Here is a 16,379-nt window from a genome sequence, read left to right as displayed (position 1 = left end):
TGTGCCCCCCCGGTCCCCTCTTGTGTCCCCCCAGGCCTCCCCTTGTCCCCCTGTGTGTCTCCCTATGCCCCCCCAGGTCCCCTCTGTGTCGCCCCCAGTCCTCCCCATGTCTCCCTGTGTCCCCCTTCCCCCCTGTGTCCTCCCCAGGTCCTTTCTTTGTCCCCCCCGCCCCGCCTGCCCATGTCCCCCTGTGCCCTCCCCAGGTCCCCTCTGTGACCCCCGGCCTCCCCTTGTCCCTCTGTATGTCCCCCTGTGCCCCCTCTGTGCCCCCCGCCGGCCTCCCCTTGTCCCCCTGTGTGTCCCCCTGTGCCCCCCCTCCACCCCCCCCGTGTCCCCCCAGCCTCCCCTCGTCCCCCTATGTGTCCCCCCATTGTCCCCCCCAGGCCCCACCCCGCTCCCCCCCCGTGGCCCCCCCCCACCCCACCCTACCCCACCCCCCATCCCCCCGGGTCCCCCCATCCGCCAGGGGTCGCCCGCCCGCCGCCGCCGCCTCTCTGCTCCCGGCCGGGGCTGGGGCTGGGCGCTCCGGGCCCCGCCGTTCCGGCGCCGCCGTTCCGGCCCCGCTCCCTTTGTGCTCGCAGAAGATGGCGGCGCGGGCGGGCTTCCAGTCGGTGACTCCCAGCGGTGGCGGCGGGGGGGCCGCTGCCGGGGCCGGGGCCCTGGGGCCGGGAGCTCCGGGAGGGCCGGTCCGTATGGGCCCGGCCCCGGGACAGGGCCTGTACCGCTCGCCGCTGCCGGGGGCCGCCTACCCGGTGAGGCGGGGAAGGGGCCGGCGGGGCGGGAGGGAACGGGGATGGGGCCGGGGCCGGGGCCGGGGCCGTCCCCCCGCCCCGGCGGGCGCTGGACCGCTTTTCTTCTCTCCGCAGCGCCCCGGAATGTTGCCGGGCAACCGGCTGGCCCCGCAGGGGCCTTCCATGGGGCCGCCTGGTTACGGCGGGAGCCCCGCGGTGCGGCCCGGGATGGCGCAGGCCAGCCTGGATCAGGCCCGCAAGAGGCCGGCGCCGCAGCAGCTTCAGCAGGTGCAGCCGCAGGCCGTGCCCAACCGCAACCACAAGTAAGGGTCGGAGGCCGCGGGGCAGCCCCGAGCATCCCTGGAAATCCCCGGGCATCCCCGGACATCCCCGAGCATCCCTGGAAATCCCTGGGCATCCCTGAGCTTCCCCGGACATCCCTGGGCATCCCCCAACATCCCCCAGCATCCCCGGACATCCCTTGATCGTCCCCCAACATCCCCAAGCATCGTCAAGCATCCCCTGACATCCCCTGTTCATCCTCAAGCATCCCCGGGCATCTCCAAGCATCCCTGATCATCCCCAAGCATCCCTGGATATCCCCGAGCATCCCCAAGCATCCTTGGACATCATCCCCTGACATCCCTGAGCATCCCCAGTCATCTCCAAGCATCCCCAAGCATCCTTGGACATCCCCAGTCATCCCTGAGCATCCCCAGACATCCTCGATCACCCCCAAGCATCCCCAAAATCTCCAAGCATCCCCCGATCCCCTCGAGCGTCCCCGGGCAGGCACACGTTCATTGCTTCTTTCCCCAGAGGCATAATGGGGAAAGATTGGGTATTGGGGTGCGGGTAGGGCAGCGCCGAAATCAGAGGGTGAGCCCTAAGGCCTTGCCAAAGCAGAGATTGAAGCGGCAGCATCGCTGACTTCGTGTCGTCTGCTGGCTGCTCTCAGCAGCACAAAGCTTTTCGGTGTGCCCGTGTTCTGTGTGCCTTCGCGCCATGCCCCAGGGCCTCTCGTTGCATCTTTTTTGTTGGGTGGCTGAAAGGGAGTTCAGCTTTCGTGTGCAGCCCCTTTTTATGGGAGAGGGGAGTTTCCAGCAGATGTAAGAATAAAGCACGGCTACTAGACAAGGGCAAGTTTGTGTTAGGTTTCTGGCAGAACAATACGACGCCTCAGTAACGTTGGCAGTGCCTCCCTTGCTTTAAAATGAGTCTCCTAGAAAAGTCAGTCCTAGAAATCCCCAGTCGCTGCGGTGAGGCGTGCTGTCAGCGCAGCCTTTCCGACGTGATGCAGCCCTGCCTTCTAAGCTTTCGTTGTGGCTCTGAAACGCGCAGGTAATGGGTTAGTCACGGGGCTGGGGGAAATAAAGAGCCTGGCCGCGTGACGGTAACGATAACTGCCTCCGAAAACGAGAGCCTGGGTCTGAGACCGGCCTCCAGGCTGCGAGCGCTGCTAACATCGCAGTGCCAAACCGGGGAATAAGCCATCGTGCTGCTCCTTTCATGACTGCCTGTCGGTAATTTGCAGAGTCGACATTCTAATACGCATCTCCTTCCTTTACAGTGCTAAAAAGAAAAAGATGGCTGACAAAATTCTACCTCAGAGGGTGAGTGGCACGCGCGGGTGCAGCCCCTGGTGATAGGAAAGAAGTGCGAGGGTGATTTGCGTTCCTGACTGGCTCGTGCTTTGCTGTAGATTCGTGAGCTTGTCCCCGAGTCTCAGGCCTATATGGACTTGCTGGCCTTTGAAAGGAAATTGGACCAGACGATCATGAGGAAACGCCTGGATATCCAGGAGGCTCTGAAGCGACCCATTAAGGTATGGGGGGGCTGCGTTCACGGGTATTGTAAGCAAGGATTGGAGAATTTTACCTTAGTGGAGTGAGGAGGAGGGCACCGAAGTTTGGGTCATGTCCCTGTAAGCGTGGCCTATAAGGAATCTTAATTAATACTCCAGGCACAACCGAGGAGCAGAACCAGGAATGCCTCCTTCCATGCTGTTCCTCTTAGGAGAGGGGGAACACGAGCCAAACAAGAATATTAAGCTTAGTTTTGGCAAAGCATAAGCAAGATAGCCATCTATTTACTTCAGAATTAACACTGAACTGATGCTTTTTCTTGTAGCAAAAGCGAAAGCTACGAATTTTTATTTCCAACACCTTCAATCCAGCCAAGTCAGATGCAGAAGATGGAGAAGGAACAGTTGCCTCCTGGGAGCTTCGGGTGGAAGGACGGCTGCTGGAAGATGTAAGTGTGAGTTACGCAGCCACAGAGGTGACTTTATGGATCTGGAATTGACAGTGAAAGCAGTTTCTGAGTGTCCGAGAGCGTAGCTAAGGGCTTGATATCCTCCTTCATCTCTGTTTTCCAAGGAGTCTGATGGTGACGAGACCGAGAGCCCAACTCAGAGACCGCTGGGTATCCCCATGGCAGAACATGAGTTATACAAAGTTCTCATAGCTATAAGAATGAATGGTGAGAGACGGTCAATGGCTCTTGGAACCAGGGCACTTGCATTTTATCTAATTTCTGAGTGAGCTAATTCCTCCAAGCTCATTTCTCTCTCCAGTCTTTCACCATTTTTTTGACTTGGAACTTGATTTTCCAGCATGTATTGATGAATGTAAATGTTCGGAACTTAGAGGAGCGCTGTTGGGCGCCTTGCCTGTGCTTGCGTCCTGGGACTTGCTCTCCTGACTCTCTTCCTTCCTGTGTTGCTTGCAGTCTGCTTTGTCCAAATATGATGCCACCAAGCAGAAAAGAAAGTTTTCATCCTTCTTTAAATCTCTGGTCATTGAACTTGATAAAGACCTCTATGGCCCTGACAATCACCTGGTAGAGGTGAGCTTCTTTTTGCTGTATTGTCTCTAAAAATGGGTTGCTGTTTCAGGAGACTGATTTGTATATAAGTTGTCTAACTTGAGAGGTGAGGGTATTTAAGACTTGTTCAAGTGGCTGGGAGCCAGGCTTGAATGCTCTTGAATTCTTTTCTTAGCTCTCCCACTGAGTTGCTAGGGGTCTGAATAAATGTATTAACTCTTGTTACAAGCTATAAATGGGAATAAGATGAATTTTCTGTAGTGGGTGTGGTTTACTGACGAGCATGCTGGGTGCCAAGCAGCAGAAGCAAAGGGAATCAAGCCTGTGAGTGCATTTAAATGCCCTTTCCTGTTCCACATATCCTAGTGGCACAGGACTGCAACAACCCAGGAGACGGATGGCTTCCAGGTGAAGAGGCCAGGAGATGTCAACGTGCGCTGTACTGTCCTTCTGATGCTCGATTACCAGGTAAGACATCGGGAATAACAGTGCTGGGCTTGCGGTGTTTGCTTAGCTGTGTCTGTGGCCACGCTCCCATCTCATCTTCCTGCGCTATTTTTGTTTCAGCCTCCCCAGTTCAAATTGGACCCCCGCTTGGCTCGTCTCCTGGGGATTCACACTCAGACCCGTCCAGTGATCATCCAGGCTTTGTGGCAATATATCAAGACCCACAAGCTCCAGGACCCCCACGAGCGGGAGTATGTCATCTGTGACAAATACCTCCAGCAGGTAATGGTGTCTGGAGCAAGCGGCTGCCTCAGCGTTTCTTTGCGAGCAGCCAGTGATCCCTGGCATTGAGCTCTCCATTGAGCTCTGTGTTTCTGGCACAGATATTTGAATCTCAGCGGATGAAGTTCTCTGAAATCCCACAAAGGCTTCACGCGTTGCTTATGCCCCCAGAACCGATCATCATCAATCACGTGATCAGGTGAGACTGCTCCACTTGGCGTTGTATTTATAGGAAGAGGAGGGAAGGGATGGATGAGGCTTGCACAGAAGGACGATGTAACGTTCTCCTTTTTCAGTAGCGGTTCCCCTGTGCTGCCAGTCATCATTTCTTTGTACAAGAATGGCCACCTCTTGTCTACCACAGCCCTATTTTCCACCAGGCACTGCCATGTTCATACCATCCTTTGCACGACAGTTGTTCCAAGCAGATTTCTATCTACACAGTTACTTGGTCCATGTGCTGCAAAGCCACACGGAGCTTTGCTGTTTGGTGTTAGAGCTGAAGCTAACGGTAGCTGGGCTTGTCCCTGTCTGCAGTCTTTATGCAGCATCGCCCTAGAGTAGCCACAATTTGGTGCTTTCTTGAACTACTTACTTGTTTTGGATTCTTTTGGATGCCCTTAGTGTTGACCCAAATGACCAGAAGAAAACAGCCTGCTATGACATCGATGTGGAGGTGGATGATACCTTGAAGACTCAGATGAATTCATTCCTGCTCTCAACAGCTAGTCAACAGGAAATTGCTGCTCTGGATAACAAGGTAGGAAGAGCTCCTTCAGGTCTGCTGTCCGCAGTGCTGGGTAGGAGTGTGTGTTTGGAGCAAAGTGACCCCTGAGTGTGACAGTTCAGCTTTGCGCTGTTGTGCGTTTGGAAGCCGGAGTCGGCTCTGCGGTGGTTTCAAATAGGTGGCTTTATCTGGAAGCATAGTTTTAAAGGAAATGGTCAGTGGGGAAATTGGTAATGTTTAGAGCAGGAAGGTGGGAGTTGAGAATCCTATCTGATAAGTCAGCCAGGGAGTATAAGAATTCAGCTTCGTGTGTTGGATCTCTTGATGTTTCTCTGACATTTTCCCCTATTCAGCAGTCTCTGTGCTTATCTCCTTCAGATCCATGAAACAATAGAGACAATTAACCAGCTGAAGACCCAGCGTGAGTTCATGCTGAGTTTTGCCCGAGATCCTCAGGGCTTCATCAATGACTGGCTGCAGTCCCAGTGCCGGGACTTGAAGGTAAAAGCTTTGTCTTGTGGGGAAGGTGGATCCAGTCACTCTCTTTCCTCATTATTGCTAGCTCCCACAGAGAGGGAGAGAGGCAATTTCCTTTTCAGAAGGCAAGACTTGTATTGAAGTCAAGGATAAGAACCTGACCTGACTGTACCGATGTTTCTTTGAGGAAGGGGGTGTGTGTGTGCAGGCTTGCTCAGCACAGCCAGAGCTTTCACGCTCCCTGAACTGTTTTGTCCTTTGTGCTTTCCAGACAATGACTGATGTTGTTGGGAATCCTGAAGAGGAGCGTAGAGCTGAGTTCTACTTCCAGCCGTGGGCTCAGGAAGCTGTGTGCAGATACTTCTACTCCAAGGTGAGCGTCCCCAAGCAGGTGTCCTCCCCTGTACCTGGTGGCTCAGCATACCTGTCACTCCTTTTTCACTGCTGGTGAAAAGTGGCGTTGCTAAGCCTGACTTGTAGGTGCTGCTGATGCGTCTTGGTCCCGGTTTGGACTCACCCTTTTCCACCTGGGCCCTGTGGTACTCGGATGCTGCGCTGCTGTCTGTGTTAATGCTGCAACTCCGGCTTCTCTTGCAGGTACAGCAAAGACGGCAGGAACTAGAGCAGGCCCTGGGAATCCGCAACACATAGGCCGCTCCGCTCCTCCCCAGCCAGAAGGCATCACAGCTACTTGTGGAGACGGAGCTGCAGAGTACGCTGTTATGGCTCACGTAATCCCACTCCGGCACTGAGGCCTGCACCATTATCCATCCTGGCATTGTCCCTGTTGGGGCAACTCTAGGACACCTGGGGTCTTCTGGGGAGTGGCAAGCAGACAGGCTCCAACAAGCACACACTTCTACCTGGTTTTCTTCCTGACTGTTGCCTTGTCAGTCCCAGGGCTTCTGAGAGCCTTTCCGTGACTCCGTACTGCCTGTAGTGTCCCCAGTAGCCAGTATGAATGCTGACTTGAAGCTTTTCTCAAGTTCAGAAACCACAGCCCGTTCCTCCTCAACTAGCATCTAGTTGTGGCACATGTGAGACCTGGGTCTGGGAAGCCTGGATCTGCTCTAAGGGTGGAGCTCTGGCTAGTCTAGTCCCTGCCTCTTTTTGTAGCAAGGTACCAGGAGATGGAGCGGGCATGATGCCAGGAGTTGACATACCTCCCAGCCCTCCCCTCCTTCACGCGGAGGGTGCTGCTGCACTGGGCTGCCCCACAGGTCACTCTCCTCCTTGAGGAAGTTACTGGACTGTGTAGAGAATTGCTTCTTCCCTTGTCCCTTTTTTCCTGTCCTGCTCCCTTCATGTTTATGACAGACTGTTTTAGGCTGGGAATCACAGGGGAGATGAAGCATTGGCTTCCTGCAGGGGTGTGGAAGCTCTGGAGTGCTGAGACTTCACTGCACTTGGAAACACTTGGGGTTCCAGCAGGCCACCTGGCTGCTTGTTTTCCCTGTAGCAGGGAGAGAGGATGCAACAGCTGCCCGTGTAATTGTGCAGGGGCGGAGTGTTGTACGCTCATTCCTTCGGGACAGTTGTCATATGTCACTTGCTGTGGGGACCAGAGGCTCCTTTGTGTGGGCCTGAGTGTAACAGGACAGTCCTTGGGAATGGATGTAGCTCCAAGCATATGTGAGGTAGGAGATGTTTCCATGCTGAAGCTCCTGTGGTTTTTAGTCAAGTTTTAGGTTCCAGGGCTGCCATAAGGCCCAGCATGGTTCAGGAATGTACAAGTAGACTTTTACGGTGGGGAGTAGCAGCCCCCATGCCTCTTCATGGGACTATGCCTCGTCATGGAACGATTTACTAGTGAACTAGCGGTCAGGTGTAAGAGAACGGCGTCTCGAACCCGGATCTCAGTATTTCTGCTCGGGACTAATGCAAACGGACTCAAAAGTTGGTCATACTCTCTCGGAACAGCTGCAAAACCACGTTACTGACAAGCCCCCCTCATCCCCACACCCAGCTTTGGTGTGGTTGGGAAGGTTACTATGAATTTGGGAGCCTGGGTGGCCCTACTCCTTGTGTCTGTGTTACTACATGTCTGTGAGTAATAGACTCTCGACTTCCCTTCCCCTTTACCCTCTTTGAAATGGCTCCTCTGTGGTACTGGGGTGAAGGTCTTGGTGCTGATGAAGCAGCCCACTGACTCCTCAGGGTAGTCACACGTGAAGGATGCTGAATACTGCGTAGGCAAACATAGCTGTTGCAGAATAACTGCTTTTCTTAACTGAATGTTATGGGTTTTTCCATGGACCAAAATTTTTTTTGTACTGTATCCTTGTAGATGTCACCCAGTTTTAATAAAAGCCTCCTGTGAAGGAAGCTGTCCTCCCTCCTTCTGTGCTGACAGCTCACTTTCTCTCAGCAGCTGCCTTGTTGGATGATACCTCGTTGTATTTGCCTGGGAAGGGACAGGATTATTTTCACTTTATTTTTTTTAACTGGTTTAAGAAACTGCAGAGAAAATGTTCATCACGTTTTGGCCTTTTATACGGTGCCTTTTCAGGTTAAGGATCTGGGGCTCGCAGCACCCACTAAGCCTTTGCAGAGTGCTTTTGTGGTAAATAAGCGAAGTAACTTGAGCAAATCTGGAAATCCAGTGGCCAAGGTGCTGATAAAATCTAGACAGCCCAGTATTCACCCTGCTGCCTTGCAGAACGGTGACAGCCTGTTTAAGCCCCACGGGATTCAGGCATGATTTTGAGGAAACTGTATTAAAGGTTACAGAGATGGGTTTAAAGGCACGCCAGAGGGGCTTTGCGCTTTGCACCCTGCCTTGTTTATCGGAGTAGAAATGTAATGCTTTACAGAAAACCTGTAAAGCCTTGCTGCAAGAGAAAGAGATCCTCTGTGTCTAGAAGAAAGGGCGCTTTGCATAAGGTCAAGCAGTTGGTGCTGCTGCTGCTTAACGCTGAGATTAAGGCTGGAGTTGCCTCCGACTCGGAGAGGCGGCGGGGACGATGGGGACGACACTTCTTTGGGGGAAAATAAAATGGTTTTATGCAGCAAACTGAGCGGGGGGGAGGCGGGGGGAATCAGCTGGGCAGTCACCGTTCCCGGCTGTGCTGAGGTTGGCGATCCGAGCGCCTTCACCTTCGCTTCGGGGCAGCGAGCTGCAGCTGCGGCGCTGCTCGCCGTTGGGTTGGCTCCCACGGAGCTGCGAGCACCGGCTGCGGCCGGGACAGCGACCTGGGCGGCCCCCCGAGGCCACGGGTGCCCGGTTTGCCCCGGGGCGGAGCGGGAGGCGGGCTGGGGCCGCCCCTGCTCGGGGGCAGCCTTCAAATACCGGCGGCGGGCTCAGCACAGCACAGCGCTCCAGCTCTTTGCACCATGGGCGGCAAGAAAGTGTGCATCGTGGGCTCCGGCAACTGGTGAGCACCCGGTGTCTGGGCACTGCGGGTCCCCTCCCGGAGCACGGCGCTGTCCCCGCTCTCCCCGGGACACCGGGACCCCCTTTGCAAGTGCCGAGGGGTGCCCCGGGCTCCCCGGTGCTAGCAGCCTCGGTGCTTACGGCTCTGCTCTGCCTGTGCAGGGGCTCGGCCATCGCCAAGATCGCGGGCAGCAACGCGGCGCGGCTGAGCACCTTCGAGAACCTGGTGAGCATGTGGGTGCTGGAGGAGGAGGTGGGCGGCCGGCGGCTCACCGAAATCATCAACACAGAGCACGAGAACGTCAAGTACCTGCCGGGACACAAGCTGCCCCCCAACGTGGTGAGTGTGGCCTTCCCTGCCGAGCACGAGATCCGGTGCTGGCAGCCGGGCTCCCTGGTGACAGGTAATAAAAAGCTGTGCTGGGAGCTGCCGCAGCCCCGCGTGCCAGCTGTGCGAACGAAGGGGATGCACGGGGCTGGCTTACACGTTCCCGGTGACCTTGCAGCGCGCTTGGATGAGCCGCAGCCCCGGCCACCCTCGCTGCCCACCTTTGCCCCTGCTCTGGCATCCCACAGGCTGGGCTCGAGGCCATGCGGCTGCCTCCGAGCTGGCAGCGGCGGTGCGCAGCGAGCCCGGGCGCTGCTGCCCTGTGACCGTGAGCCTGGGCTGAGCCTTTTGTGCTGCCGAGCTCCAGCCCCTCCGCCCCGCTGGCCTTTGTGTCCATCCTCCCTTCCAGGGAAACCCCACACAGTTGTCCTCCAGCCCCTGGTCCCCTTGTTGTGGACCGGGGCAGGCCCCCGGGCACGAAAAATGGGGGGTTAAGTGCTGACAGTCCCACCCTGCAGGTGGCAGAGCCAGACCTGCTGAAAGCCTGCGCCGGGGCCGACGTCCTCCTGTTCGTGGTGCCCCACCAGTTCATCGGCAAGGTCTGCGAGCAGCTCAAGGGCCACGTGAAGGAAGGTGCTATCGGGATGTCGCTCATCAAGGTGCGAGCAGGAGGAGCGCTGCAAAGGGGAGCCAGGGGTTTGGGAGCAGAGAGTGGGCTCGGGGGGTTCGGTGGCGTACAAGAGGGTGTGGGAAGTTTTTTGGCGTGGTTTGGAGGTGTATTCGTGGAGTAGAAAAGGGTGAGGGCATGCAGGGGGGTTTAAGTGCCGTGAGTGGGGTGCAGCTGAGCTTCGGGGGGGGCTGTTGGGGTGACAGCATCGCAGGATGGGGAGTGACAGGGTTGAGACAGCAGGGGCCAGGTCCTGGAGGGGCCAGGTGCTCATTGCTGTCCGTGGTTGTCTCCCAGGGGGTGGACGAAGGACCAGATGGGCTGAGGCTGATCTCAGACATTATCCACGAGAAACTGGGAATTGAGATGAGCGTCCTCATGGGGGCCAACATCGCTAATGAAGTGGCAGAAGAGAAGTTCTGCGAAACAACCATCGGTAAGGAGCCGACATCCCTCCTCATTAGCAGCCGTCGTTTCCGACGAGCAGGAAGACGGAATGGGGGGAGCGTGGTGCTGCCTAGGGAGAGCCGTCCCTTTTGCCCTGTGAAGGCAGCGAGGCTCCGCAGGAGCTGGATGAACTCATTCACAGGCTTTGCAGTGCGATTGCTCTCTTCATTAAAAACAGAGTTGTGTGTCTGAAAGCTCCTGCCAGCGCCGACTGGGAGCATCTGGCAGGCAGCCTGGTACACGTGAAAGGGATGGACGCTGAGAGACCCTTTAGGAAATAAGAGTTCACCTACCTTTATCTCTTAGGAAATAAGAGTTCACCTACCTTTATCTCACTGGGCTTCAAGGTACAATCACCTGGATCTCATGTCATCGCTAGCCAGGGCCGCTTGAGAGCTCATCTGGCGGCAGCTCCTGACATCCTCCGCACTGTTTGTGAATCATACACAGCAGCCAAAACCAACAGAACAGTTCTCTGGGTTAGAAGTTACAAGATTCAAAGTGTCTGTGCCTTAAACAAAAGCAAACAAGCCATGCAGAAGGCTGCAGAGACCGGAGATGTGGAAGCGGAGCTCGCTGTCACTGCGAGCACAGAAACTCTCCCGTGCAGGGCCCTGCAGGAACAGGGAGAGCAGCAGGCTCCAACCACAAATGAAGATGCCTTTAATCTACTGGGCATGCCACTTCTGCCTTGCTCAATGCAATGGCAGGCACCGTCCCTGTCTTCTGGGAATGCCAAGGTTGAACCTTGATCGTCTGCCAGGCAATGCACGCTTGGCACTTTGTGGTCCCACAAGCGTTTAGCAATGCCCAGCAGTGGAGCAACAGATTCCTCTCACCGCGCTGGATGCAAGGGCTACGCTGCAGGAACATACCAGTGCTCTGGAGAAGGGAACAGCCCTCCTCTGGGGTCTCCTTCACGTCTCCCTCTCTCCTCACGCTTCTCCTTTTGTCTCGTCAGGGTGCAAGAACGCGCAGTACGGGCAGATCCTGAAGGAGCTGATGCAGACCCCGAATTTCCGCGTCACGGTGGTGCAGGAGGCTGACACCGTAGAGATCTGTGGGGCTCTCAAGGTGGGTGAGCTGCTGGCTGAGGTTCGCAGATCTCGGTTAGCAGAGCCTGAGCTCTGCTGGGAGCTCTGGGGAGGAGGCTGCCACTTGGATGAACTCCTCTGGATATTGCACCCTGGCTCGCTGAGACGCTTGGGCAAAAGGCCAGGTTTTGGAGGCAGCTGCGTGTGTCCTGTTCGGCTCCTCGGAGGGATTGATGGCTGCTAGACAGGCAGGGGCAGGCAGCAGCCTGCTCTCGGGATCACACGGGCAGCTTGTGGACGTGGCAAAGCCCTGGGCTCTAGTGGGAAGAGATCACTCTGTGCTATTGTCTTCCAGAACGTCGTGGCTGTAGGGGCTGGTTTCTGTGATGGTCTCGGCTTCGGAGACAACACGAAGGCTGCCGTTATCCGTCTGGGACTGATGGAGATGATTGGCTTCGCCAAACTCTTCTGCAAGGGCCCCGTCACCCCCTCCACCTTCCTGGAGAGCTGCGGGGTCGCAGACCTCATCACTACCTGCTACGGTGGTCGCAACCGCAAGGTGGCTGAGGCTTTTGCCAAGACTGGGAAGGTGAGCAGAGCGGGGAGCAGGCAACGAGGGGAACGTTAAGACCTGCATCGGCCCGCTGAGTTGGCAGCGGCAGGGAGCCAGCTAGCCTTGTGGCATTCTTCACTTGCCCAGCGCCACAACCTGGCTCCAGGGAAGGAACTGTGGGGCAGTGGATGGCATCGCAGGGTCCGGCTGCCCTCTCTGTTGGGTCGTTTCAGTCTATTGAGCAACTGGAGAAGGAGATGTTGAACGGGCAGAAGCTGCAGGGTCCCCAGACGTCTGCTGAGCTGCATCGCATCCTTAAAAGCAAGAACATGGTGGAGAAGTGAGTGCTCTCATCCCCCTTGTCTGCTTTTTTTCTGAGGTTGGGCTGGGATCTTCCCTGCGGATGTGGGAGGGGAAATTCACCCTCAGCGTCCCTGCAGCTGAGGCAAAGCTTTGCACTGCCCACGTCCAGCCTGGTGGGTGAGGCAGCACGCCTCAGTCCTACCTGCTCCTGCCCAGTGGTCCTGAGTGGCACAAGAGAAGCGGAGGTGCTCCGGCAATGCAGCAAGGGCTGATTTTGTTCATCTGCCCACAGGTTCCCCCTCTTCACAGCCGTGTATCAGATCTGCTACGAGGGCAAACCTGTTACTGAAGTCATCAAGTGTCTCCAGAACCACCCCGAGCACATGTAAGTGGGCTCTGCCTGCAAAACCACCGATCCTGCCGAGATGAGCAGAGAGCTCCTGCCCGCACCAACTTGCTGCTGCTACAGCTTTGTGAGGAGTCCAGATTCCCTGGGAGCCTTTGCAGAGCGCTGGAAGGGCAGAGGTTCCCCTTCTCAGCCCTGGAGACTGCCAGCCTGAGCCTGGCATCTGCACGGAGGTACCTGCTGATCTCCCTCTCTCTTCGAAGGGCTCATTTAGCTTCTGCTTCTGTCTAGGGTCTGCCCCGAGCGGGGCTGAGCATCCTCCTCCTTTCACTTTCTCTTGCTGCGATGGATTCAGTTCTCAGAGGGACTCTGCTAAGTCGTCTAAGTCGACAGGCTGTGCAGGAGGCACTGCCTTGGAGGGCAAGCTTTGCTATTAGCCCCATGGGGCCACTTCGCGTGACACCAGCTCTTTCCTGCTTGCTGCTGTTGCTTTTGGCTTTGCTGCCTCGCAGAGGGGGCACGGTTCCCTGCCAGGCTCCACCAGAGACTGAAGCTCCTGAGGACTTACAAAGGAGCTGACAATCACTCTTCTTTCTAAGAAGCACCAGCACAGAAAATAACCCTTTGCCACCCTGCCACGCGCTGCTTCCCCAGCCACCACCAGCTGCTCCTGCTGAACGGGATGGCCGAGGCTCTGCGCATGTGAGGACAGCTCCGGAGGGAGCCTTCGGAGCTCAGTTATTCAGCTTTTTGCTCTCACACCCAAGCCTGGCCGCTGACCCCTTTTGTCACTGATTTGTCTGTGTTAATTCCACGCCCGCTGACTGTCCCTGGGCAGCCCTCCTCCCTCGCCTTGGTTTGTCCTCTGGCTGGCTTTGGCAACGCAGGGACCAACTGCCCCCAAGTTTTTCTGAGGAGCTGGCAGGCAGCGTAGCCCTTGGCAGTGTACCTGCTGAAGCAGTTGGGCCATGGTGCTTTTAAGATGAGTGATCCGCAGCAGCTTTTGCCTTCACTCTGGCTTGCTCTGGTCTATGCCTTAGGCTGGTCTTTGCTTCCTTCCGTGGCTCTATAGGAGCTGAGAAAGCAGCTTCCACGCTTTCCCTGCTGCCCCTCGTGGGAGGGTGCTGGAAATTGCCCAGTAGCGCAAGGGGCAGCCAAGGACGTGATCCACAGAGGTACAGGCAGACCTCCAGCATCACAACAGAGGACAGAGGTCTCGTGCCTCATGCCGTGCCTTTGAAACTTGCCCCTTGTCCAGCTGGCTGCCACGTGCCTCTCCGGGCCTCTGAAGCTGGTTCACTCTGCTCGTGTTTGCTCAGGCCCGCGTGTCCGGCGGTTCACTGATCCCTGTCTGGGCTGGCAGGCTGCTGGAGCTGCTGCAGATCTCGCTGTCCGCCCCCGTTCTGGGTCCTAGTGCCATTGGGTCTCTGACTAGCCGTGTACTTTGTGAATGTTTAAAATAATAATAAATTTGGAGAGGGAAAGGGAGGCGTACGCTTTTCTCTGTGGTTCCAGTGCATCGTTCTCTTTGGGTTGGTGCCTGCTGGTCTCCGAGTGCAGGAGAGGGCACTGGCTGTTCCCTCCTGGCTCTGCACCCTTGTGTGCTGTTCCAGAAATGAGTAAGAGTGCCCCTGCAGGACAACGTTGGCTCAGAACGTAACGCAGTGCCCCACTTGCTTTTTCTCAGCAGCAGTTCCTGTGTTAAAGTTTGGCTGTAGGACTGGGGAGGGTAGAAACTGCAGCGCTGAGCTGGGTACAGAATCCTAACCTGGGGCTGGCAGGAACCATGCCAGGATCCCACTGTGCCACCTGTACCCCAGACTTCTGATGTCTTAGCTTCTTGGGACGGTCTGTGCTGTTTTATTCATCTCTCCAGCTTCTTTGCCCTGCTGGACTTGCCTCATCCGTGCCTTTCTTTGAAATTCATCTCGTACTGAGTGACCTTTCCAGGACTGTTAGTTCTCCGCTCGCCCTCTTGCTGGGGGAATTTAATCTGCTGGCAGTGCAGTTGTTTCTGTGCCTTTTATTAGACACGCATTCTCAATAGCACCCTACGACCTTTAAATTCAACTGAGCTATCATTCAGAAAGTAGCCAACATCGGCTTCCTCTGAGAAACTTTAGTGAGCTTGGAAGGAAAATAAAGGAATCCCGGTGTCTTCTTGCAGGGTTGGCACAACTTCTAGTTCCCTTTGTCTTGATGGGCTTCAGGAATCCCAGCTCAAGTGTTTGGATATGAGGCTCATAGAGGGGAGAGAGTGTCCGAGCTCTCCTCCCTAGACACATTGCAGTCTCTCACTTCAGCATGTAAAGCTCTTGCCAGCACCTGCCTGGAGCTGCAGCAGGATCAGGAGCTGTGTTTTGGACTTAAATTTAGCCGTTAGCTCATCAGCCACAGAAGTACGGCCCTCCAAGCACGGCTTTCTTTGCCACTGCACGCGGCTGGCAGTGCCTGAGCTCCTGTAGGCCTTGTCAGCATTTGGTGCAGGTCCCGAGTCTCACCTGGGGGTAGCCAGCGTATGCATCCCTCGCTTTCAGCCTTTTCATGCCTTGCACTAGTGTTGGAGTTCATGAGCTATAAAAAGTCTTCCCTTTGCCATTTGGAGTTATGTTCTGCAGCCTCAGCACATCCAGGCACTGCAGGGTCTGCATGGCTCAGGGCTCTGCAGCGCCGGGGGCTGCTGCAGCCTGGGCAAGAAGACCCAGGTGAGGGGCTGGTCCCATCTCTTGTACTCTGAGCGCCTCAAAGAGCCCCCAGCCTGGGGCTGCTGTGCTGTGCCTGTGGTATCAGAGAATCCCTGAATCATTAGGGTTGGAAAAGCCCTCCAAGATCAGCTGCTCCAACCATCCCCCTACCACCGTCACCCACTAAACCCTGTCCCTAAGCACCACCTCTAACCTGTCCTTAAAAGTCCCCAGGGATGGTGACTCCACCACCTCCCTGGGCGACCCGTTCCGACACCTGACCACTCTTTCTGAGAAGAAACGTCTCATTTTCAACCTCAAATACAAGCAAGGAGCTCGTGGCTGGGGAGGAGAGCACCGCACTGCACCAACAGCAGCCATGGTGCTTTTGGAGGGGCATAAGGTCTGTGAGCCCCTCCAGATGTGAGCACAGCCTGGGCCACGAGGGAGGGCGAAGAGGCCAGTGACCATCTCAGGGATGGAGCAGGGGCCAGGGTGTCCCGACCACCTCATGGCTGGAGCAAGGCGCCCTTCGCTCCATCCTGTGTGAGGCCAAAGATGGGCTGGGCTCCTCAGCCTCACACAGTGCTGAGAGCCCTGAGGAGCGAGGAGGCTCTGGGGGCGCTGTGCAGAGTGAAACGGGCCTGGAGGACTGGGGACAGAGCCTGAGGGACAGGCGACAAGGCCTGGGGCATGGCGGGCTCCTGAGGGAAGGAGCAGCCACACAGCAGATGGCGCCACAGCCGCCCCCCCGCCCCCCAGACTACAACTCCCAGCAGCCCCCGCGGCCCCGCTTTCCCCACGTGACACTACCGGGAAGGAAGCGCGGCCCTGCGGTGGCGGCGGAGCCTGGGAGCGCGGGTAGGGACCGGGACCGGGGGGGGGGGGGGGGGGGGGGGGGGAGGGGGGGGGCTCGCTGACCTCCGCCTTGTGTTGCAGGCCCGGCCATGGTGTCCGGCAAGCAGCTGGCTGACTTCGGCTACAAGGCGTTCTCCGGCTCCATGATGCTGCTGACGGTGTACGGCGGGTACCTGTGCGGCGTCCGCGCCTACCGCCTGCTGCAGCGCCGCCGGGAGCGGGAGGCGGCGGCGGCGGCGGCGAGGCCCGAGAGCTGAGGGAAGGGGGGGCTCAGGCCGTGGATCCCCCCCCCCCCC

At 56.8% G+C, this 16,379-nt stretch overlaps 3 protein-coding genes across 5 annotated transcripts; all 3 read left to right on the top strand.

Moving 5' to 3' along the window:
* Positions 1 to 508: 508 nt before the first annotated feature.
* On the top strand, positions 509 to 7,815 carry SMARCD1 (SWI/SNF related, matrix associated, actin dependent regulator of chromatin, subfamily d, member 1). Of its 3 annotated transcripts, none has more exons than XM_035308977.1 (13): positions 509 to 752; positions 867 to 1,054; positions 2,302 to 2,344; positions 2,434 to 2,556; positions 2,862 to 2,984; positions 3,462 to 3,578; positions 3,924 to 4,025; positions 4,125 to 4,286; positions 4,388 to 4,485; positions 4,911 to 5,046; positions 5,392 to 5,514; positions 5,762 to 5,863; positions 6,088 to 7,815. In XM_035308977.1, exons 1-13 carry the CDS (start codon positions 585 to 587, stop codon positions 6,139 to 6,141), a joined length of 1,539 nt encoding a protein of 512 aa, XP_035164868.1. In that variant the 5' UTR covers positions 509 to 584; the 3' UTR covers positions 6,142 to 7,815. The 3 variants fall into 3 exon arrangements, with proteins under 3 accessions (XP_035164868.1, XP_035164867.1, XP_035164869.1); XM_035308976.1 differs by having other exon boundaries at positions 2,862 to 2,990; XM_035308978.1 differs by lacking the exons at positions 509 to 752; positions 867 to 1,054 and adding an exon at positions 1,682 to 1,997 and having other exon boundaries at positions 2,203 to 2,344; positions 2,862 to 2,990.
* An 890-nt stretch (positions 7,816 to 8,705) lies between these two features.
* Positions 8,706 to 14,705, top strand: GPD1 (glycerol-3-phosphate dehydrogenase 1). The gene is made up of 8 exons (XM_035308992.1): positions 8,706 to 8,864; positions 9,026 to 9,203; positions 9,710 to 9,850; positions 10,156 to 10,294; positions 11,267 to 11,379; positions 11,695 to 11,928; positions 12,126 to 12,232; positions 12,488 to 14,705. The coding sequence occupies exons 1-8, from the start codon at positions 8,824 to 8,826 to the stop codon at positions 12,582 to 12,584; spliced, it is 1,050 nt and encodes a 349-aa protein (XP_035164883.1). The 5' UTR covers positions 8,706 to 8,823; the 3' UTR covers positions 12,585 to 14,705.
* A 1,261-nt stretch (positions 14,706 to 15,966) lies between these two features.
* Positions 15,967 to 16,379, top strand: LOC118155582 (cytochrome c oxidase assembly protein COX14 homolog). Its single transcript, XM_035308941.1, has 2 exons — positions 15,967 to 16,087; positions 16,172 to 16,379. Exon 2 carries the CDS (start codon positions 16,173 to 16,175, stop codon positions 16,338 to 16,340), a length of 168 nt encoding a protein of 55 aa, XP_035164832.1. The 5' UTR covers positions 15,967 to 16,087; position 16,172; the 3' UTR covers positions 16,341 to 16,379.

Source organism: Oxyura jamaicensis, chromosome 33, assembly GCF_011077185.1.
Source record: "Oxyura jamaicensis isolate SHBP4307 breed ruddy duck chromosome 33, BPBGC_Ojam_1.0, whole genome shotgun sequence".
Taxonomy (NCBI): Eukaryota; Metazoa; Chordata; class Aves; order Anseriformes; family Anatidae; genus Oxyura; species Oxyura jamaicensis.
The sequence above is the reverse complement of the archived record's forward strand: the minus strand, read 5'-3'. Positions and strand labels throughout refer to the sequence as shown.